At 44.6% G+C, this 26,633-nt stretch overlaps 1 protein-coding gene and 1 long non-coding RNA gene across 2 annotated transcripts; one reads left to right on the forward strand and one right to left on the reverse strand.

The window, feature by feature from the left end:
• Positions 1 to 9,830: 9,830 nt before the first annotated feature.
• On the forward strand, positions 9,831 to 16,786 carry LOC114012946 (uncharacterized). The gene is made up of 3 exons (XR_003555745.2): positions 9,831 to 9,920; positions 14,953 to 15,002; positions 16,087 to 16,786. It is a non-coding gene; the product is annotated as an uncharacterized LOC114012946 (long non-coding RNA).
• Positions 16,787 to 16,807: 21 nt separating this feature from the next.
• On the reverse strand, positions 16,808 to 19,926 carry FGF4 (fibroblast growth factor 4). The gene is made up of 3 exons (XM_055814752.1): positions 19,569 to 19,926; positions 18,690 to 18,793; positions 16,808 to 17,011 (listed from the first exon to the last, which is right to left on the reverse strand). The coding sequence occupies exons 1-3, from the start codon at positions 19,870 to 19,872 to the stop codon at positions 16,835 to 16,837; spliced, it is 585 nt and encodes a 194-aa protein (XP_055670727.1). The 5' UTR covers positions 19,873 to 19,926; the 3' UTR covers positions 16,808 to 16,834.
• Positions 19,927 to 26,633: the final 6,707 nt, after the last annotated feature.

Below are 26,633 nucleotides of genomic sequence, written 5' to 3' on the forward strand. Positions count from 1 at the left end.
AAACTACTTTTATTACTCATAATGGTGTTAAAAAATAAAAGACAAGGCCTGAACAAGCAATGGAAAATAAATAACCTTTTGTTTCTCAGGGCTGATCCTCACAGCAAAGGGCAGATCAACTGCTTCCATGCAGCTGCTCGTGTGAGTGGGTGCAGGATATGGCCCTACAGCTCAGTGAAACTGGATTGACTCCGTGGCAACACGTTATCAACCAAACCGAGTAAAGCAAGTGGAAATATCACAACAAGCCTGGCAGTGATTTTGCTTTGTGGGCCTTCCCTCCAAGGCCGGGCTGGGAGCAGAGCTGCTCGTGCCTGGGAGCATCCTCACCGATGCGCGCTGACGGCAGCGCCAGGATGCTCAGTGGAGGGAGGCTGCCCTCACCCAGGCAATGGGGCCGGTGACCTTGTAATCCTGTCTCACGTCTGCTGGCTGCCAGTGGGAAACCAAATTCAGTCCCTCAGCAGGATGGCTGGTTGTGGGGATGAGGATGGCACAGGACGACTACGGTACCTTGAGGAGAGAAGACGATGTGGCCGCCTTGGTCTGCAGGGCTTCATGGGAGAGGAGAGGAGCACGTGACTGATAGCATTTTATCTGAGCTGTGGACTGTGCAGGTGTGCTTTCTGCTTTCAGGTGTACATATCTGTATACATCACCTTCCATTAACTGGCTGTGGTGATGTAGAAGCAAATGAGCTCAAATCACTAGATTATTTTTTTTTTGTGAGGTGTGCAGCATGTCAGTGGGAAAAGGGTCTGTTGATGGCAGCATTTTAGCTTAAGTCAGAATAAGTGGCTTGAAGGAAAACTTATCTTCCTTTCTGAGCTTCAGTTTGCTTTTTGGAGTAAGTGGTATCAGAACACGTAGGCTGAATTCTCTTTGGATTAAACTAAACCTCAGCATGTGATCGGTGAAGTCCCCTGGCACACCGTTAACTGCTTGTGGCTGTTTGGTCTATAGGACCAGCCCAGCCCTTGCCTGAAACAACCCCCTGGAACTGTGCATAGTGTGGGTGCTAGGTCCTCAGCACCTCAGGACAAGCATTGGGCAATTCATGATATTCATGCCATCTTTTATTCGCTTGAAAAATCCTTTTTTCCCTGTGTATGACAGATAGCAGGTCCAGTAATTCCAAATCTTGACATGGCATCTGATATACATCTCAGACATATATCTAGATATAGCTGAGATATATAGATACCTCCACTATAGATTTCATCTATATGTTCAGCAGAAAACATGGTACTGTTTTGTTATGCACTTTAGCTGCTTTGGCTCTGTCGTTCATACGCCGATTCACTGCCCTGCCAGCTTAGGCTAATGAAGTGAAGGCTGTAAACCAAACTGGGGTGAGTTCTTGCACCTGAGCTTTTATACCAGCCTGCCCACTTTTGGTGGGGGCTGATCTCTGTTTACAAAGTGATTTCCAGCTCTTTGTTCTCAGGTTTCTGAAGGTCTAAGGAATTATGGAAGGGATTATCATCGACTTCTTATTTACTTGTGGGAAAGCTACCAAGGTAGCTATGCAAAGCAGGCTGCTAGATAAAAAAACTAAATGTGGATCAAAAGGGATGAAGTCTGTGGAAAAAACCCTGAACTTCCTCTTGAGAAAATTGCCATTTTCCCAGCCAGAAAATTGCACATTGCACAAAGTCACGACAGAGAAATGAGGCAGGTTGCATATTTCAGAAATATTGTGGGCAGATGCTCCTGTTTACAGCTGGCTTACAGTTTTGAGATTTTTTTCTGGAACTATAGAAGATGAAATCAGAGTTTAAAGAATAAACCTCCTATCTGGAATGCAATACAGCAGGTAGGAGCTAATTCTGAAATGAATTTCTCATCCATGGAAACACAGACAAGATACTTCCTTAATGGTTTTGTTAAACCTCAAGTGGGTTTTGTTAAGACTCATGTGGGTTTTAAATGTCCTGGCTGCAGAAACCCCCTGTCCCTTCTTGATTCTCTGCTACAGTAATGTAAGGAAGGAAAAGATGGATAAAGTGACAAAGAGGTACCCATTCACGGTTATTTATCCACCGAATTGCTGACACAAATGTAATCACCAAATCTTTTTCTGTGAACACTGCAGAAGAAAATTATTTTCATTTGGATGGTTGATCAGGAACACTGTAGAAGCACAACTCTGAGTCATTTCTAAATGCACAGGTTACTGACCCAAGGTGCAGAAATGCCAGGGAAGGAATTAGGGAGCCACTTGCCCAGAAGGGTGGGAAATACCATGGATGTGAACATCCTCAACACAGAAAGTTCCATATTTTTTTGCTTTGAAATGGGTACTGGTCACAATCCTAAATTCACATTAGAAAGTGTCTGCTGGCTGCTGTTTGTACAAGCAATCAAATGTTAATTAATTCATAAAAGTAATCAACTCTTTGTGGGCAATTTATAGAGCCCCATTTGTCACTGTCATGGCACATTCAACCATCCTGAGCTAAGAGGTGACTTCTTAAGCTCTAAAAAGCAGAGTAACCAAATTACAAAATACCAAAGGCACTTGTGAGGGGTTTATCAGCTCATGTTTCCCCTTATCCTCAGATTTGAGTGCTGGCCTTCTTCCAACATTTCCAGTTTACGACCACAGATTTTGCCCACTCTACCCCTTGATGGCTTGGCTGGGTCTGCCTTTTCCCACTTGATGCTGCTGTATAATCCTATTCAATGCCCCCAGGAACAGCAGGGCTGTGAGGGGTCCGAGGGACATGAGCAACTCCCAGTAAAAGGAAATGAAATGGCAGCACCCTCTTTACTTGGCTGACGCAACGATCCTGTACTAGCAGGTTCATTAAAGGGATGTTGCAAGATAGTGATTACAGGGAAAGTTCAGCTGGTTTCCCTTTGAAATACATAAAGGTGGTGTTCAGGTAATGGGTTTGAATGTCAGCCCTTTTGATGTCTGCGGGCTTTACACTTGCACATCTGGAAGCCTGCACACCTAGCTATAAACAGACATTGCAGCTATGTTTCACAGCTGGCTTTACAAAAGATCAGCAGGACGCACATCACTTACAAATGCCACTCTTTTCTTTTCCTTTAGCTTGCTTGAAATTGTATGTTGTTAACTTGTTACTTGCTTTGGTGATTGTTTTATTCATTTTCTTTTTACTCACCTTCAAAGAATAAGCAATCTGGCCCCACAGACTTTGTCGTGTTGCCATAGGGATAGTCGGGGCCAGGGACCGGCATTTGTTCTTGGAAGCCGATTCAAGACCTGCTGAGGAGAGCGTGAAGGCTTTGCTATGGTGCTGAGTGCCCCCAGCCCACCATGAAAGAGATGAGGGCACCCTGCCAATCAAAGAAGACGTGGTGGGGTCAGTTCGGACACAAGGCTTCTTAATTTCAGTCCCTCTAGCCTAGTATTTAATTACATTTTACGTCTAGATTCAACAGCAGTCTGTATAAGGAGCAACAAAATGTCATCATTTAAAACCTGCTTTATGGAAGCAATGTAGATAGAAAACTTCTTAGTGTCGCAGCTCAAAAGCAGCATGCGTGTCCTTACCCAGAAATGGGAGTAACTGTCATTAATTTTTGAAAGACTTGGCAAAAAAATGCTATTGCATTCGAGATACCGTTTGATTCAGAGAACTGGCTGTGTCTTCCCAGGTAAGTGCTGTTCGGGTCACACTGTCTGGTGCCAGCTGCCCACCTCACGAATAAGCACGTTTGGGGCTTTAAGATTGCTATGTTAAACATAAGATAGACCAAGGATTATCCAAATTCACGTGTTCCCTGCTTTCCAATTGAGTCTCATGTGGAGCTATTTGAGTTAGGGATTGGATTAATCCAGAACCATGGCATTTAACGTCCTTCAAATATTCTGTTACAAGCGTGTGTCTGGACAGATTTGCAAGGACATAAGCATGGCTGGGATGAGTCAGATCCAAGATGAATTTAGTCCAGGCTCCTACCAATTTGGTACTGGCTGGCTACAGATATCTATGGAGCAAAGAGATAAAAAGGACCATATAGGGTCACTCTTCCACCTCCAGCAATGTTTGTTGGAGGGACTTTATGGAATAGAAGGTTGTCTGCTGGGTCATGGGGCTCAACACCTTGTAATGGAAGTAAGGTTGTTTGACGGCCGCTGATTACAGCTGGTATTTTCAGGGTACAGGAGTTCCAAGACGCCCCCTCACCCCAGGGCAGCCTGGGCAGGGGCTTGTCAAAAACTCCAGCGCTGAGCTGGAACTTGCTTCTGTAAAAGCTTTGTGGTAGCCTGCCCACTCTTCTGTCTTTATCCTTGTGGCTGCTAATAATTTTTCATTATGGTTTCAAACAAGGTGCCTAGTGCTAATTACTTACTAATTTCTAGATTTGTTGGTCTTCCCGTGAGCCCCTTGGAGAGTGGGCATCCCGTCTGTGATCCTTCCTTCCTCTAACGCTGCAGCTGGCGCAAGCAGTAAGTTTTACATCCCGGTCAGCAGTTCAATGAGTCCATCACTTAAACTCTGATACCCTTTGGACAATAGCACAGGAAAATATCCTGTGGTTAATTACTGTGTCGTATTTACCCCAGGACAGAAATAGGAAGAAAATACAGTGGATGGACACTTACACAACTAGAACATTATTTTTATAGAGCTTTCAGACCCAACTAGCAAATCGTGTAGCAGCAGTTCATCAGCTGATCTCTCTGTGGTATTTGGTTTGGTCTAAAACCTACATCTAAATAATGGTTTTACTACACCAGTGCTCAGCCATTCCTTTTTTTTTTTTTTTTTTTTTTAATAAACATAGAAATGAAGGAATCTCCCATTTCACTCTCTAAATTCTAAAAAACAGAGAACAAGAACGTGCCCTATCTTAGACAAGACAGGTTTTCAAGCAGCCAGTTCCATCCAAGCCCATGAGTCCTCCCTCCCCTTCTCCTCCCCAGGACCACATTCCTGCAAAACTTCAGTTGAAGTCGCTTTGTTATTTCCAGCGTGCTCTGCCAGTTTGCAGCCCATGCCATGACACAGCATTCCTCGCGCTTTGTTTGGGCTGCTGCGATTTTGGAGCTGACATTTAGCAAAACTGCATGAATGCCTTACTAAGACAAGACTCCTTGTTGAACACAGTTAGCTGAAGCAGCAAGTTCCAGGCACAGGCATGAGTGGGGTGTGCAGCCATGGATCCCAAAGGGAGTTCCCCCTTTCCTTGGGGTGTGGGGCTTGTCCAGCCATGGAGCTCACTTTGGGCATAGTTTGCATCTTGAGACAGACAGACAGAGCACAACCTTGGAGAGCAGGGACTGTCATCTACCTCAGCGCTTCAGGGGGCAGGCGGTGGGGGGAAGGCTTTTCCAAACACTATAAAGACACTCATCATGTACCCATGAGAGGCTGAGCGCAGACGGTTTGGACCAAAACGGGTGTCTGGGGGGACACGCTGGGTGTCTTTCCTTTCTAGCATCCGATGTAGGGCTTGTCTTCACTGAATCCAACAGAAGCTTCGCTACCCACTTCAGCAGACCTGAGTCAGGGCTGCAATATAAAGTATACTGCAGCTTATAGTATAGAAGTGTAAGTGTATGTGTGTCACTTAGTGCTGATACATCTCTAAATTAGCAGCAAATGCTCTTTCTAAGCCATCACAGTAAAAGTTGTTCACAGCAAACCATCCACTCTGCCAAAGGGGGCAGCTTTTGCTAATAGAGGCTCATAGGTGTTGGCTGGGTAGGTGAACTAAATGGTAAATGTTTGCTTTCTACTTGGCAAATGTCTGTCATAGCCCTGCTAAGTAGCCAGAAACAAATTATGTGTGAAACTCAGCATCCGTCTCCCTCTCTCTCTTTCTCTCCTATGATTGGTATTTGTTTATGCAGCCCAAGCCTTTAATTTAATTAACGGGAATATGCTTATTTTACAAATTATAACCTTGTAATCTCCTTAGCAGGAAAAAAGGAGTATTTTTCCTATGAGCTAGTCTTTGTTGCACATCGTTTTATTACCACCATTGTTGTGGCGCTTTATTTCTTAAAAACTATATTAGACTTTCGGATCTTTTCCATTAACTTACAAGTGGATTTTGTCTACAAAAAATAGATGGAAAAGCTGCAAAAACATCCTGAAGCTGTGTGTCATTAAACAGACCTCTAGAGTACCTCAATTTTTTAAGTGCTTGCGTCAAATACAAAATGAATTAGCACTGACCGGTCTTAAACTTTTCCTTAGCAGGGTAACTGAGCAGATTCTCCCCCAGTGTCACTGTTTTGAACCCAGCTGTGCACTGAACGCTTTGGGAACATTTTGTAGATCCCCGTGAAATGGGGGTAAAAAAATGAATAAATATTGGTAGCTAGCTGAGATATTTTTAAGTATATGTATCCACAGACACCTTCACAGAGGTGGTTGTATTTTTCTGCAATCCTTCAGCACAGTGCATAAAAAGCATGTTCTGGTTCTGCCTTAAACATGGATTTATGACTGTCAGTTCATGCACTCTTCCCTTTTATCAGGAATATATGCTTTGGTGCACTCTCACTACCAACATAAAGAAATATTTTTATTGATGGTCACGTGTAAAGGCAATTCTGTGAACACAGCAGCTCATACAGGTGAGTGCCCGGCTGTGTCCCTGGAAATCAGTAGGCACCTGGAAAGCTAGCAGGGCTTTCCACAGAATCCAGAGGGCAGCTCGTGTTTGATGCTGCTATGAATAGAACTAGAACAAACTGGCAAGCAGATGCATATTTGCTTCCACTTTTTTCTTAATTAACTTTTTGGAGAGTGTAAACAATGAACAAATGCAAATTTATGCTGCATCATCTTCCAAAAATCTAATGGAAAGAAGCTTCAGATTTATGTCACCAGAAGTGAATATGGTCATTTTCAGGCTGCAATTATGGTATCTACATGGACATGGACAACTTCTTACTAACTGCATATATATTCCTTCTTTCTGCCTCTGTTCACCTTTCTGTAAAAGCCACAACAAGGTGATTACAGCAGTATTACGGATTCCAGATATTATTCCAGATACACAGATTCCAGAAGTATTAATCTCTGTGTCGGTGTGGGTCATTCAATGACTGCACTGGTAGCCTTATTTATTTTCTCTGCTCGTTATGCAGAAGAGCAAGAACATTTGTTTAATCACTGAGGTTTAAACTAATAATATAGAATATGCTTCCAAGCATGTGTGTTCCCTCATTCTGCAAGGTCATGAATTCACACTCACCTCCCTTGCAAGCAAGAAGTACCAGAAGATCCGTTTTCCACCAGTTAAAACCTGAAATGATATTTGTTATTTTTTTAGCTTTTATTCACAAAATATTTTAACTAATCTACTTTTCTGTTCTTTATTTTGTTGGGTACCTGTGACTACCAGTAAGCTGAGGCTTAAAGGGTCCAAATAAGACCTAATGAGATGTGATAATTACGTGACTAAGGCCACCCCAGTATGCACAGGAGGGTTTTGTTTAGAAACACAGTAGTTACAGTCAGATTTCTAATGTGAACATTGGCTTTGTGATATTTATTGGATAATAAAAAGTGTAAAAGCCCCAGACTGAAATGGAATGTCTCAATTTTTAACCTTGGGAAGTGTTTTGATAGACTTTCAACATGTTAACCATTGTGCTTGTATTTACTCTTTTATTCCATATTCCAGACTAAGATGTATTCCAAAAATTATAACATTTACTGAACAAGCTCTAGCCTAGCACAGCCTGGGGAACAGTCATATGAAGTACCTCATTCCATGAAGTCACATTTTTTGCTATTTACTAGTCATTAATCCAAAATATTAACTCTGGGACTCATTTGCCAAGGCAAGAAATAAAATGGTAATTTATGGCTGGAATACCTATTCTATGATTTAAATTTTGGATATATGTGTGTGTATATATACCTATTCAAATGAGCAAATTAAATAACAAGAATTAATTTAAAAAACTGACTGTCTTGGATGTGGCCAGTGCTATTGGAATAAAGATTTGTGGAAGACACTAAACTTCTGAACTTTGAGGTCAAAGACTTTCAGTTTATTTTACTATGTAATTTCTTAGGTTTCCATTTACAGATCTGACTTCAGCAATGTTTCTGCATTCAAATTTTTTAAAATACAGTCACTACTTATCACAAAGCTACTCATAGAGATGCCCATCTATATAGATAACTTTCTGCCTGATGCTTTGATTATTCCATCAAGGCATATCTTCTTTGCACGGCATAGGACTATCATAGTGATATTTATAACTTACATAGTTCTATAAATACATAAGTGCTTTTCCTTGACCATCCTAAGCATGCTAAAAAACCCTGTGCTGAAATGCCCATGCTGCGATTGCCAAAACAGATATGATCCAGTGAATCATATCTGATAAGGTATCAGGGAGCACAAAGGACCTGGGGTTTATGCTTTTCTGGCTGGTAAACAGACACTTGATGGTCTAATTCTGCTTCCATCAGGGTCTGTGGCTAACGCACCTTGCTCTTCAGGCAGGCGTGGGTTGAACGCCCCGCTGCCGTGGCTGGGTCACTGCTCACCAAAAGCTGGTTTGATTCCCTCTGCAACCCTCAGATGCTGGGGAGAGAAACTGCAAAGGTCTGAGGGAAAGGAGGTATGTGGGTCAAAATAAAATACAGGCAGGTGAGAAGTCCTGGGCTAACCTGAAAAGGAACTTGAACTTTACACACAAGGTGAAGACTGAGGGCAGATACCGACCAGAGCAGCAAGGAAGAGTCTTAAACAAAAATAGACTCAGACTAAATATAAGGAAGATTTTTTTTTTCAATGAGGGTGAAGGAACACTGGAGCAGGTTGCCCAGAGAGGTGGTAGATGCCCCATCCCTGGAAACATTCAAGGTCAGGGTGGATGGGGCTTTGAGCAACCTGATCTAGTTGAAGATGGCCCTGCTCGTTGCAGGGGGGTTGGACTAGATGGCCCTTCCAACCCAAACCATTCTGTGATCCTATGAGTCTATGAAAATAAACCCACCCTGACAAAAGCTTAGCAGACAGTCCATGCCTATAGACATCTGCAGGAAGGAATCAGAGTCACAGGGTCGGGTATAGGTACGAGTCGCTCCCATGCAGCCAGAGTTTGTATCACTGCTGTTCTGATCTGCACTATCCACAGCAGCAGGACCTGGCACGTGCTTGGTTAAAGCTTGAGTGTCTTTGGCCTTAACGTGATTCATAAGGTCTCCAGAATAAAACATAACAAAAGACCTCAGGGGAAAGAGAAAGAGTAGAAAAGGTGGGAGAGAAAGGGAGGGCAATTGGAGGCAATGCAATGCAGAAACGTAAGAAAAGATGGGTAGAAAATCAGAGCAGAAGTATACGGGGGAAAAGAGAAATGGCATGATGAGAGGAAAAGGTGTCAGCATGGGATGATGTGGCAGAAGGGAGGGTGCTGAGCTGGATGGAGCGGGTGTTTCTGGACAGCAGCGTCTCACTGTGTGTGAGGGGAAAGCCAGGCATGGGCAGGGCTGCTGGGGAAAGGCAGTGCCAGTCACGCGGCCCTGGCTGGGGAAGGTCAAAAACAAGGGAAAAAGCAACCGAGGTAATTGTCCTTAGGGGCTGTGGAAAAGCTGTACTAAATTGCAGCCAAAGTTATGGCTGTTGGCAGGTTGGACCTGCCCAGCCGTGCGGGCACGGCCGCTCCCGGAGCACACACTGCGGGGGAGCCGAGGTCATCGCACCCCAGTAACCTCCTGGCTGCAACGCTCGTGCCCAGGGACATCAGCCTGCTTATCTCAAACCTCGTGTAAAGGCGAGGCACCAAGGAAAAGACACTTTGGCTCCAGAGTGAGACCATAAGGATGAGATAGCAACCTAACTGCCTGGGTTAATGTGTAACTCCTCACGGACAAGCTCCTGCTTGCAGTAGCATCAGGGTTTCTCGGAGCAGGATTCAGCATGGAAGGTGAGCGCCGGGGAGCTGTACCATGCCCTTTACCCACCAGGTAATACAGAGCCACTCGGCTGGTTGCCATTAGCTGGGAGGGGGAACAGAGGGGTGCCAAGACCTAGCAGAGCAGTGGCCCTTACCCCAGATGGTGCCCAGTGGAGGAGCAGAGGGTCTCCCGGGTCCCTCCTGGCTGGGGGCTGCCCTGCTGCAGGGCTGGGAGAGGGCTTGCAGAGGCTGTGATGGTGTTGGGTTTCAGTGTTGATGGTGGGCATGGGGAGGCACTGGAGCAACCTTGGCTGGGTGATGAAGGAGCCCCATGGAGGCCATCCATCCCCCTGTGCTGCTCAGGCATGAGCTGCTGCCAGCCAGCCTGGGGCAATCCCCACCCTGGGCAGGGATCAGAGCGGGAACCCACTTATCACCTGGCCAGGCAAAAGAGCCTATAAAAGGGGTTTATCCAACAAAAGCTCCAAAAGGTCCCTTATGGGTGAGCTCTCAAGCCATCAGTCGGAGGCACACGGCTGGACATTTCTTCTAAACTTCTTTAACAAGCTCCCTAGAAGGCTGGGGTCTTTCCCACCTCTAATGGATGCTCGTCCTGCAGGTGGTACTGCCTTTCTTCTCACAAACACCCTTAACCTCAATGACATTAAGCAGCTGTATTGGCCCCAACCAGCATTACAAACACTTTTCTTGAAGGCACTGGAAGCAAGCAGATGTAGCTGCGGAGATAATGAAAAAGTATGTAAATAGTAGCTCCCCAGAAACCACAGAGTTTTACCAAGTGGCTTTGACACTTGCCAAACACCTTTAAGCTGATAAAGATCTGATTTGTACTTCAGAGGTAACCTGATTAGCAACCAATTTGAATCTGGAATATGTTAATTGGTACAAACATCACTAAATCACTTTCTTTAACCTATATGAAGTAGTGTGAATGAACGATAGTGAAGGTCAACACCTCCTGGGGAGTCATAGAGAATGAGTACTTCTGTATCTATCCACAATAAAATAGTATGATTAGTAATAAAATGTAATTGCATGTAGACACACAGAATGACACTAGGAGATACCCAAGGTCAATCCAGCACTCGAATTTGAGAAAAAACTTAATTAAACCTGCCCAAACACTAAAAACTGGTCATGCACCACCTTTTTTTGTGAGGAGTCCTGCCCCATTCAGCGCCCAGTACAGATGGTGTTCACTAACCAAGCATCCATTCCTAGCTTTAACCTGGTCAGCCTCAAGCTGCACATCTTGCTGCTCCCACGCTCTTGCAAACTCAGTACCTGCATGTCTCACAAATTTTAATATATTAATAGATTTATTCTGAACAGTGTTTGAGGACAGCTTGGAAACAGGGAGCTAAAGCACAGAGATATTGGTGTCAAAAAGGTGCAGTAATGTAAACTGCCCAGGCTGAAACCTTCCTGGCATGGTATTTCCTAGTGCTTGTCATTACCCATCATTTAGATCCACAATGCAGCTGCAGCTGAGTTGTTTCAGGTGCTCACCATCTTTGCCACATGTCATGGTGTCACGCCGGGCATTCAGAAAGGAAGGGCTGGACCACTTGTTGCACCGTGCTGCCAGCATCACAGGTTACCTGGTGACAGAGGTGACGCTGACATCTGATTCTCCATCTGCTGCACTGAACTGTTCTTTCCTCAAAGCCCTTGCATTTGCTATTTAATTTCTGCCTCTGTAACAAAGCATTTAGGGAACCTAATAACAACTGTTTTCATGTTATTTACTTGCTTTACTCCCAGCACACGACCGTTCAGGTTGCAGGTCCATCAGCAGCAGGAGAGCTTGCAAAGAGATGGTTCTCAAAATTCTGTTTGTCTTTAGCACAGACAAAGCATATGTTCTAATATCATGCTCAAAAGGCACTGCTTGAGAAATATCTTTGAGAAATGTCAGATCTTTTTTCCTTTTTGACATGCTTGCAAAAAGGAAAAAAACAATCATACTCAGCTTTCAGGAACATTTGTTTGAATTTTATATATTATTAGACTATAAATTGTCTTGAAAATTAAAAAACTATCAACTTTGTCTATAGACAGTGCTAACTAGCTTCTTTTTAATGTACAATGAAACTTACAATATAAGAAATTGTCACTGGTTTATGTTAAGTAATTGTCTGCCTTAAGTGACTGGCCACAGACATGTCTTGCCATGATATTAAGTTGATTTTTAAAAGAAATTAATTTTTAGGACAAACACTTCAGGGTAATATTTCTTGTTTGATGTCTGTAAATCACGGCCAGTGCACAGGAAAATGAAGTCGTGCTATGCCTCCCTTTTGCATGTTTGATTCCCTGAAAGCAGCTAGACATTATGATTTTGCACTACTCCATCCATGCTTAGATATTTGGTAGAAGAACTGGGGTGGTTTTATTTTGGTTTGGTTTTTTTAGCTTCAGACTGGATTTTCTACATTAAAAATCTATTCTCATCTGTGCTTGGCAAGCAACAATACTTTGTGTCATATAAAGGGAGCTGCAGTGTTTCGGGGAATTCCTTTTAACTTTCTGGCTGAAGGGCTTGCTAGCCTTTATCAAAAGACTCCTCATCCCTTAACAGACTCTCTTTAATTGGCCACTTGCGTGGTCAGTTAACATACTGCGGTGGAAACCAAGTGGCAAAGTGTGAACAACCAAATCTGGCACTATAAACTCAGTGACTGCTCTGAAACCTGTGGCTATTTATATACAAGGCAGTGTTTTGTCATGCTGATTTTTATGAGCACAGATTAGATACAGACAACTTGGTAGATGTCACAGATGAGTCAGAAAATGTTAAGCATGGACCATGCAACTCTGCAAATGAGTGATCAGGCTTGGAGCCTTATCTCTGTCCTTCCCCGGCAAGCAGGGGCACGGCACAGGGCCAGGCTGGCACTGCTCCTCTGCTGGTTATCCCACAGGAAAGGCTGGACCATCACTGGATGGAGGAAAACATGCCTGGCTTACAGGAGCTGTCAATCCATCCTCAGGAATGGGGTCTGGTTGTCCTGCACAACGGAATGTTTGGCAGAGGATGGCAGGAGCCTTGGGCATGGCTGGAGCACAGCAATGCTCCCAGTCATCTCAGAAATGTCGCACCATGCGATGTATCAGAGCCTTTTTGCGGGGGGTTAAATTTATTTTCACCTTTAATACATTTCTTTACCTCCAAAGGCAATGTGAGGAAAGCTGGCTTAGCAATGAAGCAAAAAATGGGTGATGCCAGAGGAGGACCGTTTCTCTGGAGTTCTCTGTGACATCTCAAGCTGCTCCATCTGTGTTGGCAACAGGCCCTTACAGTTCTGTGTGGGCAGGACCACACGTGCAGCACCGGTTCTTTAGGTGCTATGAACCTGCAAAGCTACTACTCAGAAATCTCACCTGCCTAAGAGCCAAGCCTTAGGATTTATCTCCAATCTTAAAATTGCAATTGGATGTCTCCCCCATGCTGAAACAAATTTTTATCCCTGGACATAATCTTTTGTTATAATTTTGGAATATCTGGCAGTAATAATTTACTTTTGTTCTTTTTTTACAAGCATTGTAAACAAAAAAGTTAATTATGAAAAATTATTATATATGTCTGCATGCCTATTTATTCTGGCTCTATTCATAGCAGCATTAAACATGCTGCAGCTATACTTGTCCAGTTAAAAAAAAAAAACACCTGTGCTACATATTTATAGACTCTATACAACTTTAGAGGGAAATTGTTCTTACTCAGAGTGAGGGCACTGGACATTCCCAGCTCAACTATCACCTTTGCCTCTCTAAGAACAGGAAAAAGAGCATCACTCAGTGGAAAATGAAGTAGAGAAGTCTGTGTCTTGGGGTCTGGGTTTCTGTTTTGTATGGCACTTACTCAGCTGTCAAGGCGTGTAAGATCAAACTTGAAAACTGTCATTCCCGTTATGTGTCCTTCCCTAATCCTAGGAAGGGGGTAAAACTGAAAGTACAGGGATTTGACATAGCATGTGCATGTATGTACAAGTGCGCATGCGTGAGTATTTATAAATAAAAGTTGCGAGAAAAAATCTTGCCATAAGGTGTGCTACAAAGCACTTCATATTACTATACACTGCTTGCACGAGTATAATCACTTACTGTAAAAGGAGACAGTATCTCAAATCAAACAGGCAATCCTACAGTCTCTTGCCTTGGTGGAGTCCTGCTTCACAGAGAGAGCTCACAGCACTCATTAAAGCCAAGCAAAAGGCAATCAGGTTTCATTCCTAACAATGACATCCAGCAACATAAACTCCAAAGCTGGTTTGTGCCTCTGCTCATTAATATCGGAGCTAATATTAAAAAGCCACCGTTGCTAATAACCACGCAAATAATACGTTACTAGCACGTGGCAGATGCAGGCGTGCGTATCTGTTACCAAGCTCATGAAGCTGGGCTTTCCTGGATAATTTCGACTTTGGCAGAGGGAACTTTAGCTGAGTAAGAAATCCAGGCTGTCATTCATGAAGTAGCTGGCATAGGTGCAAAGACTCCCCAGTCTTTGGGAAAGTGAAATATCATTTTTCTTTGCCTTCCGTTGCAGGATGCATTCCCTTCTGAAGAGTTAAAATCAATACCAGGGTGCCATACGTTGTAAACGTTTATCATTTATTATGTGTTTAAATGTGCACAGCACATACACCACAGTCTTGAACAGCACCTGTATAAAACTACAGACAGATTCTGGTGAATGGTGAAAGCTCATACCATGTAACATTGTCATCAAGGTTTTATCACAATATTTCAAAGTTACAACAACTACCTCTGAACATATCTTGTGTGAGGCTGTCAGTTGCGGATCTAGTGGAGTGAAAAGTGGCAAACAAGAACCATTCCCAGAGAGAAGCTTTGCAATCTGATTTTGCTATCTGAAATCTAGAACAAAATCATCGGTTGTCAGAGGTAGCGGTGATAATTACACGATGATTACTCACATATAGAAAACATAGAAAGTACAGAAATCCCCCGAATTACAGGAAAAAAAAAATTAAAAATCCTTAGGCATGACATTTCCTAGGTGTTGTCTCTTGATTTGACTTCCTTTTTCTGAATTGTTATTTTTGCTTTGACAGCAGCTGCCTTAAGATCTGGTCCTGGTCTGCTCTGGTCTTACTGAACTTTGGTGAGTAGGTTTTGTCTTCAAGGTCATGTGTAAATAGAGGATACAGGCAAGTCTGTATACTGTTACAAAGGAACAAAGGCTTTTGTGTAGGAATGTAAAGAGGAAAAAAACCTGAACTCAGATTTGCATGTAGTCAGAAATAACTGGTTTAGATTGGAAGATGATCTGTAAACATCCTCTAAGTCATCAAACATTGTGGTTAGTCCTGGTTCCCACTTAACATACTGATGCCCCAAAGACGATGTATCTTTTAAAGAAAAGAAAAAAAAAAAGACAAATGGATCCTTTTAGTGATTCCCCCATAATCAAACCTGTCTTTTCCTTCATCACTTTAGAGACATGAGTTACACTTGCAAAATATATAAAGAAAAATATAGGGTTACTTGATGACGATATAGTACTGCAGCCTGACAGCTGTCTGCAAATATTTTCACCATGATTATCCTTACTAAAAGTAAACCACTGGGTAAAGATAGCTCAAACGTGACAAGGCTCAAATAGGATGCAACCAACTCTATCCTGAATACTTTTGGCTACATATGGAAAAAAAGAGATTTGGGATTACGATTGTTCCCCCAGGCCCTCCTCCAGAACTGTAAGACCAAGCAGAAAAGCATGTACCTTCCTTCCATGCAGATTTTGTTAGGAGACTGGCTTTGAGAGTTAGTGAGGTAGAAATTAAGCGACTTTGTCAGGGAATGAGACAGAAAAAAGCAGCATATTTCTCCTTCCAAGTACTGCACCAAAAATAATAAATAGTACAAAACAACCTCAATTCCTAGTAATCAATCTAAATTCTCTCTGTGGAGCTTGTGTTTTCTATGAACCAGCAAATGCTTTCACCTTTTAAAAACTTATGAGTATTATAGAGTTTCACAAATTTTGAAAAACTAATGTAGTCTCCAAATGTGAGAGGGAATTTGATTTGAATAAGGTATAATTGGTTCCCGGTTGTGTGTTTCACAGTGCGCTCGTTGGGGGAGGGACAGACATATTTTTTTTAGCCTAATGCCAAGCAATCACATCAAATGTAAGCTTCCATGAAGTGCCACAAAAGATCATATGCTCTGATTTATCTAAACAGAAAGAACCAACCCAAATCCTGCTGAGTTTATGTAGGTGTTTCAGCCTCTCTACCGCCCGGCAGCTCTGAGAAGACGGACTGCAGGAAAGTTCAAAGTTCAGCACTGGCAGATCTAAAAACAGATTTGTGGGGTAGCTCTTCAGCACTGTGCTTTCTGTACCGAGGTAAACCGATACTGTTCCAATTAAATAGCAACGCCGCACAAAGGAGGTCAGGCATTGTGTGTGGCTCCGTGCTGGCATCCCACCCAGGCACCTCCACCACCGCTCCTTCTCGGAGGCCAAGAGCTTCTTCGGGAGTCACAGGGGGGTTGTAAAACACACAGAGGAGAACAGAGCCACCATAACAAACAAACAAATGTGTACAACAATAGACACCTTACAACACACAAACAGTGCAAAACATTGTAATAGAGGAATTGGATTTCATGAGGTTTAGGACACGGAGTAGCAGCACACCTGTGATAACTTAGAAATGAATTAAATAAACCAGAAAGCAGAAGTCTTCTACTGTTGCACCACAAAATGAAATACCTTGGCTTGGAGGTTTGTTTTGTTTTCAGAAATTAAAAAAAAAAATCGGAACTATAAATAAATTTTGTGGCAATATATACAGATTTAAATAATTAACTTAAATATCTTACACCTACTCTTGCATAAAACTCTCCAGTAAAAGTGCACCACGTTTCTTTTCCCCAAATGTGTTCTGCGTCTTCCCCTGTGCTGAGGTAGGTCTGAAGGGAGATGTCTCAGATTCTAGGAAGAAAATGTGTCACTGTCATTGTGGGAGATACTTTATTGCCTTTCTTTGTTCTTCCATTTTTGCTCAGGGCTATGTACATCCCGGGATAAATCCTGGATTCGTAAGCATTGTAGTTGTTTGGCAGGAGAATCTCTTTGAATTTGCACTCGTCATTGAAATGGGTCTGAAATGAAAAGGAAAGAATGAGAGGGAAGGAATTTTAAACATCAGGTGTGGAAATATTCTTGCTACCAGGTGTAGAAGGTGTGTGCAGGGAAATGTGCAGCTGACCCCCCTCACCCCCCTTGGTAATCTTTTGAAGTGGTTGCCCAAAGGAAGCTTCAAACAGGACTCAGGAGTCAGAGGATCGTTACGGATGCTGTGCCCAGGCCAGGCACCTGAAGGTGGGAAGGACACCCATAGCTATGTCTGTACTCTTGAGGAAGAGGGGCACGTTTTAACAGAGCTGCAGTGGGGTAAGGCCCAAGCCCAGTTCTGCCGCCCTGCTCACCTGATCACTCAGTGGTTGTCCCACCAGCGGCAAATTACCTGAGAGGCTTTAGAAAAATCTGAACGCTAGCACTTCCTCCTGTTGCTTGAGGAGAAAGAGGCGTTTTAAAGACACTCAGCGTGGACAGCATTTTGTGTTGCTTTAGTTTTAAAATCGAAGGAAGGGTTTGGATAACTTATGTTAATGGCTCAGGGAAGCAGAGCTGACAAAAGGCACCCTTCCAGCAAAGAGGTTTCATTTGCAAGTCAGTACAAAGAAGGACAGGTGTCACAAGTGTGTTATCTGGCAAGTGACAATTGAACTCATCTCTTGGTACCAGGCAAAAGCCTAGGGTTTTGTAAGAAAGGTTGAACACTGCACTGGGAAGTACTTTAACCAGGACACTAAAGCAGCAGTCTTCCTAAGAAATGATGCAAAGGGAACTCTGCACTTTGGTGACTGATTCTGCCTGGCTTTTATATAAGTCAAAATCCTCTGTAACAGGACTGATGCCGCAGAAAATAATTCTGGTTGCTTCATGTCTTCATGTGAAAGTGCCCTAGCTAACTTTGACATAGTTTGGCTCTTCCACAGTCCAAGTTTCTTCAAAGCATAATTGAGAAACATATAATAGAAAAGGCATGGGTAAGGAAGGAGACCCAGGAAGATGGGTTTGAAATGATGCTGATCACAGTAACTTATATGGAACTGAACTCAAAAGCAGGACAGCTCAACACAGGCAAAGACATGCACTGCTATTGTCCACCTCAAGTATATTTTGTAAGATGCCTCTATCTTTCCAAAGATTCAAGATAAAAAAAGATCTGTATTGTCTCCGAATAGATCTGCTGCCTTATAAATGGAAGCCCAGACCCTGAGGATGCTGCAAGAGCATTAACAGAGTGATCAATAGGTATGTGACAGCCACTGATCATCACATCATAAAGGGTCATTTGTGGGGGCCTGACTGATCACAAGTTCAAGTGCCCTCTGAGAGATGGAGTGCACCTGCTTAAGGCTGTTTGTACTTAAACATAAGGAAGATAGGGACTGAGGCTAGCTTGAGGTCTTGCCACGTGAATGACTACCCTTTTGGTCTATACGGTAGGCAAGATGGGTAGCCATGGTTGGGTGATGATAGTTTTTATGGGGGAACCAAGGAAGTGTAATGCAAAAGAGTTGGTTTCACATCAAAATCTCAGTAAGCAGCACACCTGGGCATCTTCTGTTAGCAAGGAAGCAAGGGCTGCTCTGTGTTGCCTGACCCAGGAGGGGCAAAGATAGGGCTCTGGCCAGCTTTTAGCACCATGCACACCTCTCACCCCAGCTAACCATGGTCCCCTCCCCAGGCACACACTCAGTGGCTACTTACAGATCCATAGAGTTTGCCTTTGCTATTCATGGCCACGAAGAGTCCACTTCTAACACCAAATATGCTCACCACTCCTCTTTCCACGGGGGAGATTTCCAGCAGACCTACAGAGGAGACACAGGAGTCAGGGGGTCAAAGGGCTGTGTCCTGAAGAAGCGTGTGATGCCAGTGCTGCCCTCACCCAGAGGGTCCCAGCCCCAGCGCGGTGTGGATCCCCATGCCCCAGCACCGCCGTGGGTGGCTGCAGAACCCCAGCCTCATGCTCCGTGTGCTCCCCCATGCCCCATGCTGGGACCTCTCTTCTTTTAGCCAAGTATCTATTTTTACTTTGCCCCCAGGCATCCTCCTGTGTAGACAAGGTTAAAATAAGCCAGTGTGTGCTTGGGCAAATGAAACATTTGTCATCATGCAGCTTATATCCCCCCTCTCGGATCTTATTGTTTCAGTTGGATATCAGAGTCCCGGGGCCATGGGGTTAAGTCCCCAGCAGATGCTTTTCAAGTCTGGGGGAGAGCTTGGGTTCTCCCCGGCCCCTGCTCAAGAATGGGCGCCCACGGGACTGCGGACCCTCCAGATGTGGAGGCAACCCCGACAGTTGATGCCTGCCGGCGGCATGAGCAGCGCCGCCGAGCCCCGCCGGAGCGCCCGAGGAGCTCCGCCGCCGCCGCGCTACCCCCGGGCCCACCGCCCTCGGGGCAGCCGGGACGGGCAGCGGCGCGGCGCCGTGGGCGGGCGGACTTTTTAGGGGAGCCGTGCACCCACCCTCCTTTGGGCACACGCCGCCTTCTGGGGGCAGGTGAGCCGCTCCGCGCCCTCGGAACCACGGTTCCGCAGGCGCGGAGCGGCTCACCTGCCCCGCCGCGGGGGTCGCGGGCTTACTGTATCGATTCTCGCTGTGGATCCCGTCGATGCGGCCGTCGGGCAGGACCTGGATGTGGAAACCGATGCCCACGTTGCAGTAGAGGCGCCGCAGCCGCTTGATGCCCAGGAGGTAGTCGCCGTCGCGGGCGGCGTCGCGGCGCTCGGCCGGGAGGCGAGCGACGGAGCGGGCGAAGAGAGCCGCGTCCCAGCGGCGCTGGCGGGGCCCGGCGGGGAGGCGACCAGGGGGGGGGCGGCCGCGCACCGCCCCCGGCCACAGCAGCCCCAGCAGCAGCGCCGGCAGCAGCGCCGCGGGGAGAGGCATCCCGGCTCAGGGGCGCCTAGCCACGGGCCGGCGGCCGCTCGCTCCGAAAATACGCTCGCCCCCCAGCTCCCACTTTATAACGAGGTCAAAGGGGGGGAGAAAAAAAAAAAAAAGAACCAACAGAAAACAGAACAGAAAAAAAACAAAAACAAAACCCAAAATCAAAACAACAAAAAGAAAAAACCAAACCAAAAAGCCAAGCGGGGGGTGGGGGGGAGGAGGGAGGGAGCCCCGCGCTCAGTCCTCCGAGGATCTGCAGTTTCCCTGGGCTGGCTGCATGGAGAGGAAATCCCGGGAGCAAGGGCTTCTGAACTTGATCTCAACTCCAGGAGTCTTGTCTGAAGTGCTGATCTTCTATAGCTGCTCAGCCATAGCGCTTTAGCCCTCGCCACGATATTTATATATCCATGTGCGTTGGTACCTATTACATCACCACCTACTGCTGTCTGCTGCAGCCCTCCGGTTTAGCTGAAAGTCAAATTATCACCCCTAGATGCTTAACAACTCCAGAGCGTCTTGAAGGGAAAGCGTGAGCAGCTCTGGTGCTAAACAAGAGGGACAGCACAAACTTTTAAAAAGAAAAGGTCATATTTTGCATTCATCAACAGCAGCTTCCTTCTCTCTTTCTTCTCTTTCCTCTTCTTTCTTTCTTTCTTTTCTTTCTTTCCTTCTTTCTTTTTTCTTTCCTTCCTTCCTTCTTTCCTTCTCTCTCTCCCCCTCCTTTCTTTTTTCTCTTTCTTTCTCTTTTCTTTCTCTTTTTCTCCTTTAAGTGCTTACAAATGCTAATGCAGGACACAAAAATCAAAGAATGCCCAGCACACTTTCCCCCCAACACAATGTATGACTTTATGGAAATCTGTGGAATTTCAGCTTTTGCTGTATCCAAGCGACATGGTTTACAGTTTGCTGGATGCAGAAAAATTCCCTTCATTAAAAGCCAACAGTTGTTGCATGGGAGGTTTAAGAAATGAAAAATGAAAGAACATGAAAAAAAAATTAACAAAGGAAAGGGCCAAGGCTTTAATAAAGAGGGAAACATTTAAAGAGGCAGCATGTGCTCAAAAGTGGTAATAAAGTTTTTGATTCTAAATATCCCTTTAAGAAATCAGAAAGCACAGTGTTGCTCTGGAGTACAAGACATGTGGAGCTCCCTCTTGGTCACTGTACTGAGAGGGGCTGTAGTGACACGAGTTTATTCCTGAGCTTTAGAGGCCGCCCATTCATTGCAAGTGTTGCTGTGCTTTTTAACGGTATGATTATTTTCTAATCTTTACTACATGTGCACTTAGATGTTGCTGTTGTGTCTTAATGGTGCAGCTGTTCATAGGTAATTATTTCATTTAGTTGAAGTTCATGAAAATGAAGCTGAGTATTTAGAAGTAGCTGAAGTTTTGACCCCATCTGTCTAGAACAACTTTGTTTAGAACAAATCCCATATGTTTTGTCACCTCCCTTAGCGTAAGCCTCAGCCTTCAACAGGTTTTCAGAAAGAACAGGTGAGGAGATATTAGGACAATTTTGGAAGGTCCTGAATTAATACAAAAGTCTGTGTGTGTGTGTGGGAAGTGGTTTGTGACTCAAGTCCTTTATAGCCTGAAGACAGTTTAGCCTTTCACGCCAGTAAAGCTCTCCTGCTGTTCCAGCAAAGGATGAGAGAGAAAAGAGAATTGCCCCAAGCCAGATGACAGCTCACCTAGGTGTGAAAATCTCTGACCTTCGCTAAACCTAAGCAAACTTAGATGATGTGCTTTTATTTCTTCTTGTGAGGTGCATCTACACAGTGCGTGTGTCTCTCCTACCACACCTCTTAGGATGGAAAAGAAACTGCTGCTGCTTTGTGGGTGATTGTGATCTGGGGCTACAAAGGTAAAAGGCTCCTAGGTGTAGCTTTGTCTCAATGTCAGACAATTTCTCTGTGTGTGTTTAAAGACAGCAGAATTTAGATTTTTCTCTGTGGACATTTACAGGCTGGTAAATCCATTGAGGTCAAATGCACAGACATTTACTACATTTCTGTTTGCATCGGGTCCATCCAGACCCCTCTTACACCTGACAATCCCAGTAGATCTGTTCTGGATGAAAGGGCTGTGCATCAAGCAAAGGCCACCTGCTCGCAGGTTTGGAAACTGCCCTGCTCTGCAGGGGCTGTGCTGCACACCTCGTCCTTCCCCAGGGTCCTCGGATCCCACCTCACTTGCAAATCTGAATTATTTGCTGTTAGCAAAAAGCGGTGGATTAATTTGGGATTAAGTTTATTTAACCTCTGAAGGATCAGGCTAAGAGTGGTACTTCTGCCAACATACCTACCCAGCATCTTCCCTCCTGCAGCGGGAGCGCAGTCCAATGCCTGCAGCTGGGTCAGGGCCAGGTCTGCTCAGCCTTACTGCCACTGACAGCTATTGTCTCTGACCCAAAAAAGCATGAACTCGGAGGCCCTAGTCCTGTGAATGTGGAAGCGTGTTAAAACTTCCATCTAGGGATGTGCACTGGAGGCCCAGCGAGCTGTGGTACCTTCATCTCTTTGGGATGTACAGAAATGGGTCCTAAAATGCCCTGTTAGGCTTAGAGTCCATATGCTTGCAAGATCAGGTCCTAAATGATTACACAGCACGTCCAGAACATCAAATTATGTTGTCACATTATCACTGCTTAATAAGAGATGCTTCTGCAAGTTCAGTCTTAAACTTGTTACAGAATTAAATGGCACTTCTTCTTTCCATAAGGACTTCAAATGAACCTTTCTGAGAGGAAAAGCAACAAGTTTCCAGCTAGGATTGAAACCACAAAGTTTGGTTGTGCTTTCAAATTTTATATGTACATGTGTGTGTGAACTTGTGTCCAGTCTACCTATGACACACTAGTCCTGATGCTTCAAAGCTTTCTGATCCCCCAGTTGTTTGTACCTGTGAATAACCCATAGGGATGAAGACAATGCAGAACTGCAGCATTTTCAGTTCACACCAGGTGTAAATGACATGTGGAAGCTGCTGACTTTCAGGGTCTTTATGTTGCAACAGACAGCCTGCTGGAAATTATTGTCACAGGAAACCGTTAAAGCAACATATTCCCTATGGAAGCCAATGAAACCTTCAGCCAGGCTCTCCAGGGCAGAGCCAGGAACTGACCCTCCAACATGCCATCAACTTTCACGCAGTGAAGGTGAGCTGGGTGTCTCCAGATCATCCCATAATTAATTCTTTTGAATCTTCCAGATCATGCCATGCTCTGCTGTTGTGTGCCCCCTACGCTTGGTGTAACACACTCTTTCGCAGCAATAATTTAAATACTAAAACAGGTAAAATGTCTTCATCTTTGTATTGGCTTTGTTCTCTAAGAAGTGTATGTGGATATCACAGTTCAGACACCTCTGGTTTCCAAATTCCTCTAGGCTTAAACTATATATAAAAAGAAAGGATTCACAGAATTTGGGTCCACACCCTGGTTCAAGTCTCATATCATGAATTCTGAAAGATAAAGAGAAAAGAAGAAGGAATCTGGAATATCTGTACAATCTTTACAGAAATTATGCTGCAATTGCACTGGCGTGGCAGTCATCGGAACTTGGCTCTGTGTCTGTATCTCTAAAGGGGTCTAGGTCCGCAATTTAAGAATCAATTTACATATTTATTAACTCCAGTAAATAGATGTAAATGACCCTGAAAGATGTTGCTCATGAGCTTTTCTGCTGAAGGCAAATATTGTGCTGAGACCCTTTGATCTGGAAGGATGGGGAGTGGACTAGAGGGGGCATGGAGAAGTATATTGTTGGGAAAAAATCCCTTTCACCATGTTTGCGTGCTATGAAGACATGGTAAAAGAGCAAGCCTGTATGCCAGCTCCCCTTCTGCGTACGCCCCCTTTAATTATGATTATTTTGGAAGACAACTACCCAGCGATCTGCAGAAGGGACTCGCCTGAGAAAGCTTTCTCACGTTCACGTCTGGCTGCCTCTCTGTGTGAGCAGAAGCAGTGGTCCCGGGAGAGGAGGCAGGCTGGAATGCAGCACGGGGCTGGGGGCCCAAGCCCCGAATGGCTGGGGTCGCTGGGAGACCTTCGCCATCCAGGCCTCTGTTGCCTGCATAACACACATACCCACACACAAGCTAGTGAGTCATATGCGCTTTTTTTTTTCCCCTCTCCATTTGCAGCTGGTCTATTTGATCTCTGTGTGCCTGGGTTGTTTGCTGTTGTGAGCATCTTGCCATGATCAAAACCTTATTATCTTGAGTGATGTTGTAGCGTTATATATTGGAAAAGGGCAGTGGAGTATAGCAGCAGGCAGCTACAATGCTGGGCAGATAACAAAGGCACCAATAACCTCTCTCTGGTGTATTTGGATTGATTCAGTAAGGGGACTGAACATCACTTTGCCTGTGATGAGTATGGACTTTTTCAACAGCTACTCCCTCTGCTGCTGGTGAGCTTGTGCAGTTGTGCATTTCCGTGTATCTCCGTATAAAGCAGAGATCACAGAGGACATGACTGCATCCATCTGTGTGACTCTTTTAGGTCTTCAGCAGCTTACATGTCACAGTTCACACTTCCAGCTTGTGACTGGGCTGCTCATACACACCCGCTGCTGCAGGGATGGCACCAAGGAGCTCCAGCTGGAAGATCAAGCCACAGACATTTGACTTTCTGTGAACGACGTTCAGTGTCTTAGCAGCTTCTTTCCTCAGCATCTGTACTTGGTTTGTTTGCTTTATTGCTTTTGAGCTGTCAGTTTGCTGTTCCGGCAACATCAGCTCCAAGGTGTGAGGTGTTGGTGTGGTGATAGCGACCCTCTGGGAGACCCAAGGCCATCAGCCAGGCAGCCTGATGCGGTCACAGAAAGCCATTTCCCTGTCCTGCTGATCCTTGTACTGACTGATGTACAAGCAGCTCTCAGGTGAAGAAACACATCTGGACAATCTGTTATACACTCTGCTTATCACTCTGTTTCTGCAGGCTGCAGCTTTGCCTCATGCTTTGCTTTCCACTATGCATTCCCCACAGCAATAATTCCCAACCCCACTGTCACTACTGCTCCATATTTACAGCAGTTTCCTTTGCTCTGCTGGCTTTTGCTCTGTTAGCAGCTCTTCTTGCTGCACATGCTTCCTGTTGTCCACTACCCTCTCCCTTCTTCTGTAGCTGCTCTGCTCTCTTCTCCACTCTCACGACAAAATGTCAGGCTAATATAAATAAATGCCCTTCATGGAAGTTACATTCTTCGCAAAGGATGACTAAACAACACCCAGACCTTAACTGCAGGGCTGAAAGTTGCATCCTACCTGGTGGATCTTCTGCAGTCACCTTTATGGTGCTGCTGCTTACTTGAATAAGTGAACAAAGTAAGTAAAAAAGTAAGTAAAGTAGAGTGAACTAAGGCTAGCAGAAAATGAGCTTTGGGGAGTGATATCATGAGGACCAGCAAAGGAAGGAATTCTTAGCAGCCTTCAGTGGGATTTCTCTTTGCTGTTGTGATTTACTGTCAGCTCCCGAAGCCTGAGATGCTTTTCTCTGGAGTGGTGGGATGAGCGGAGAACATGGAGGATCTGAGGACTCCTCAGGAGTATCACTGGAGTTTGTATTATTGAAGAGCAGGACTCAGCGGGATGGGACAATGGAAACATCCTGGGAAGTCATCAGTCAAGCCAGATAATTTTTAAGAGCAATAATGTCACAGGGTGTTGCAATAGTCTCACAGCCCTCACCCTCATGAAGTTTGAAAGGAGTTTGGAAGGGAAGTCTGCTAAGAACCTAGACGGAGACATACGTTCAGAGGGCTTCGGTTATTAATGCAGGTCTTTTTCAGAAAACTTACTCATTTCCCAGCCAGGCTCAATCTTACACTAAAACTCACATGCTTATACTTTCATATTCACTGCTGACATTTCTGCATATGCTATTTTGCTCTTCCTTGTCCTGTATGCTTTTTACCTATTGAAATTATAAACAGTTTAAAACTAAAAATATACAATTTTTTCCTTTTGTCAGATTATGGCACACATACTTTTGCTGATACATTACTTGACGCGCTGCCAAAAAAAACTGGTAAAAGGAAACATAATAGAAAATGAGTTTTGAGAATCAGGGTAAGTGTTTGTTAAGCTTATTTTTATTATTATTATTGTGGGAAATAGTAGCTTAAGTTAACTTTTTGTGTGAGAATGTTTTAGCTGACTTTGAATGTAGCATAATTGGTTTGCATGAGTCTGTTCAACATGTGGCCTCTCTTGCATGAATCATTTTTTACCAGTGGCTAATGTGAAGAAAACTGGCTGTTGTAAGCAAATGACGTGTATTGCTGAATTTTAAAACTTCCCAGCAAAGCACCACTTAAAATCTGTCAGAACATATATGGACATAGCTGTACAATTCATAACCTCTCTGAGCATGTAGGAGACTAGCTTTTCCAGTTGACCTTTAGTGTCACAACTGTGAAACAAATGGATGTCTCTTTTCCTTATTTACTCTTGGACTTTTTGCGGTGTTCATCACTGCAAGTTCTGAGCCCTCTCAGAAGGCAGTGGCTGTATCCTCAGAATACCTCCATGAGCTGGGTGTTGCTGTCCTCCTTCCCAGCCCATTGCTTGCTGTTGGCAGTGAAGGGCAGCTCTGCTGCCATCAGATGTGATGTTTTCATGTATGTCTGGGGCGGCAAGGGGGGAATCAAGAGCAGAGACGTGAAAGATCTGTGTGATCCGTCGGGGTTGGAGAACCACTGTGGCAGAGATTCTCAAAGCCTGGTCTAGGCAAAGTGCTTTCCCAACGTGGCA

The sequence above is a fragment of the Falco peregrinus genome, chromosome 9 (genome assembly GCF_023634155.1).
Source record: "Falco peregrinus isolate bFalPer1 chromosome 9, bFalPer1.pri, whole genome shotgun sequence".
NCBI classification, from domain to species: domain Eukaryota; kingdom Metazoa; phylum Chordata; class Aves; order Falconiformes; family Falconidae; genus Falco; species Falco peregrinus.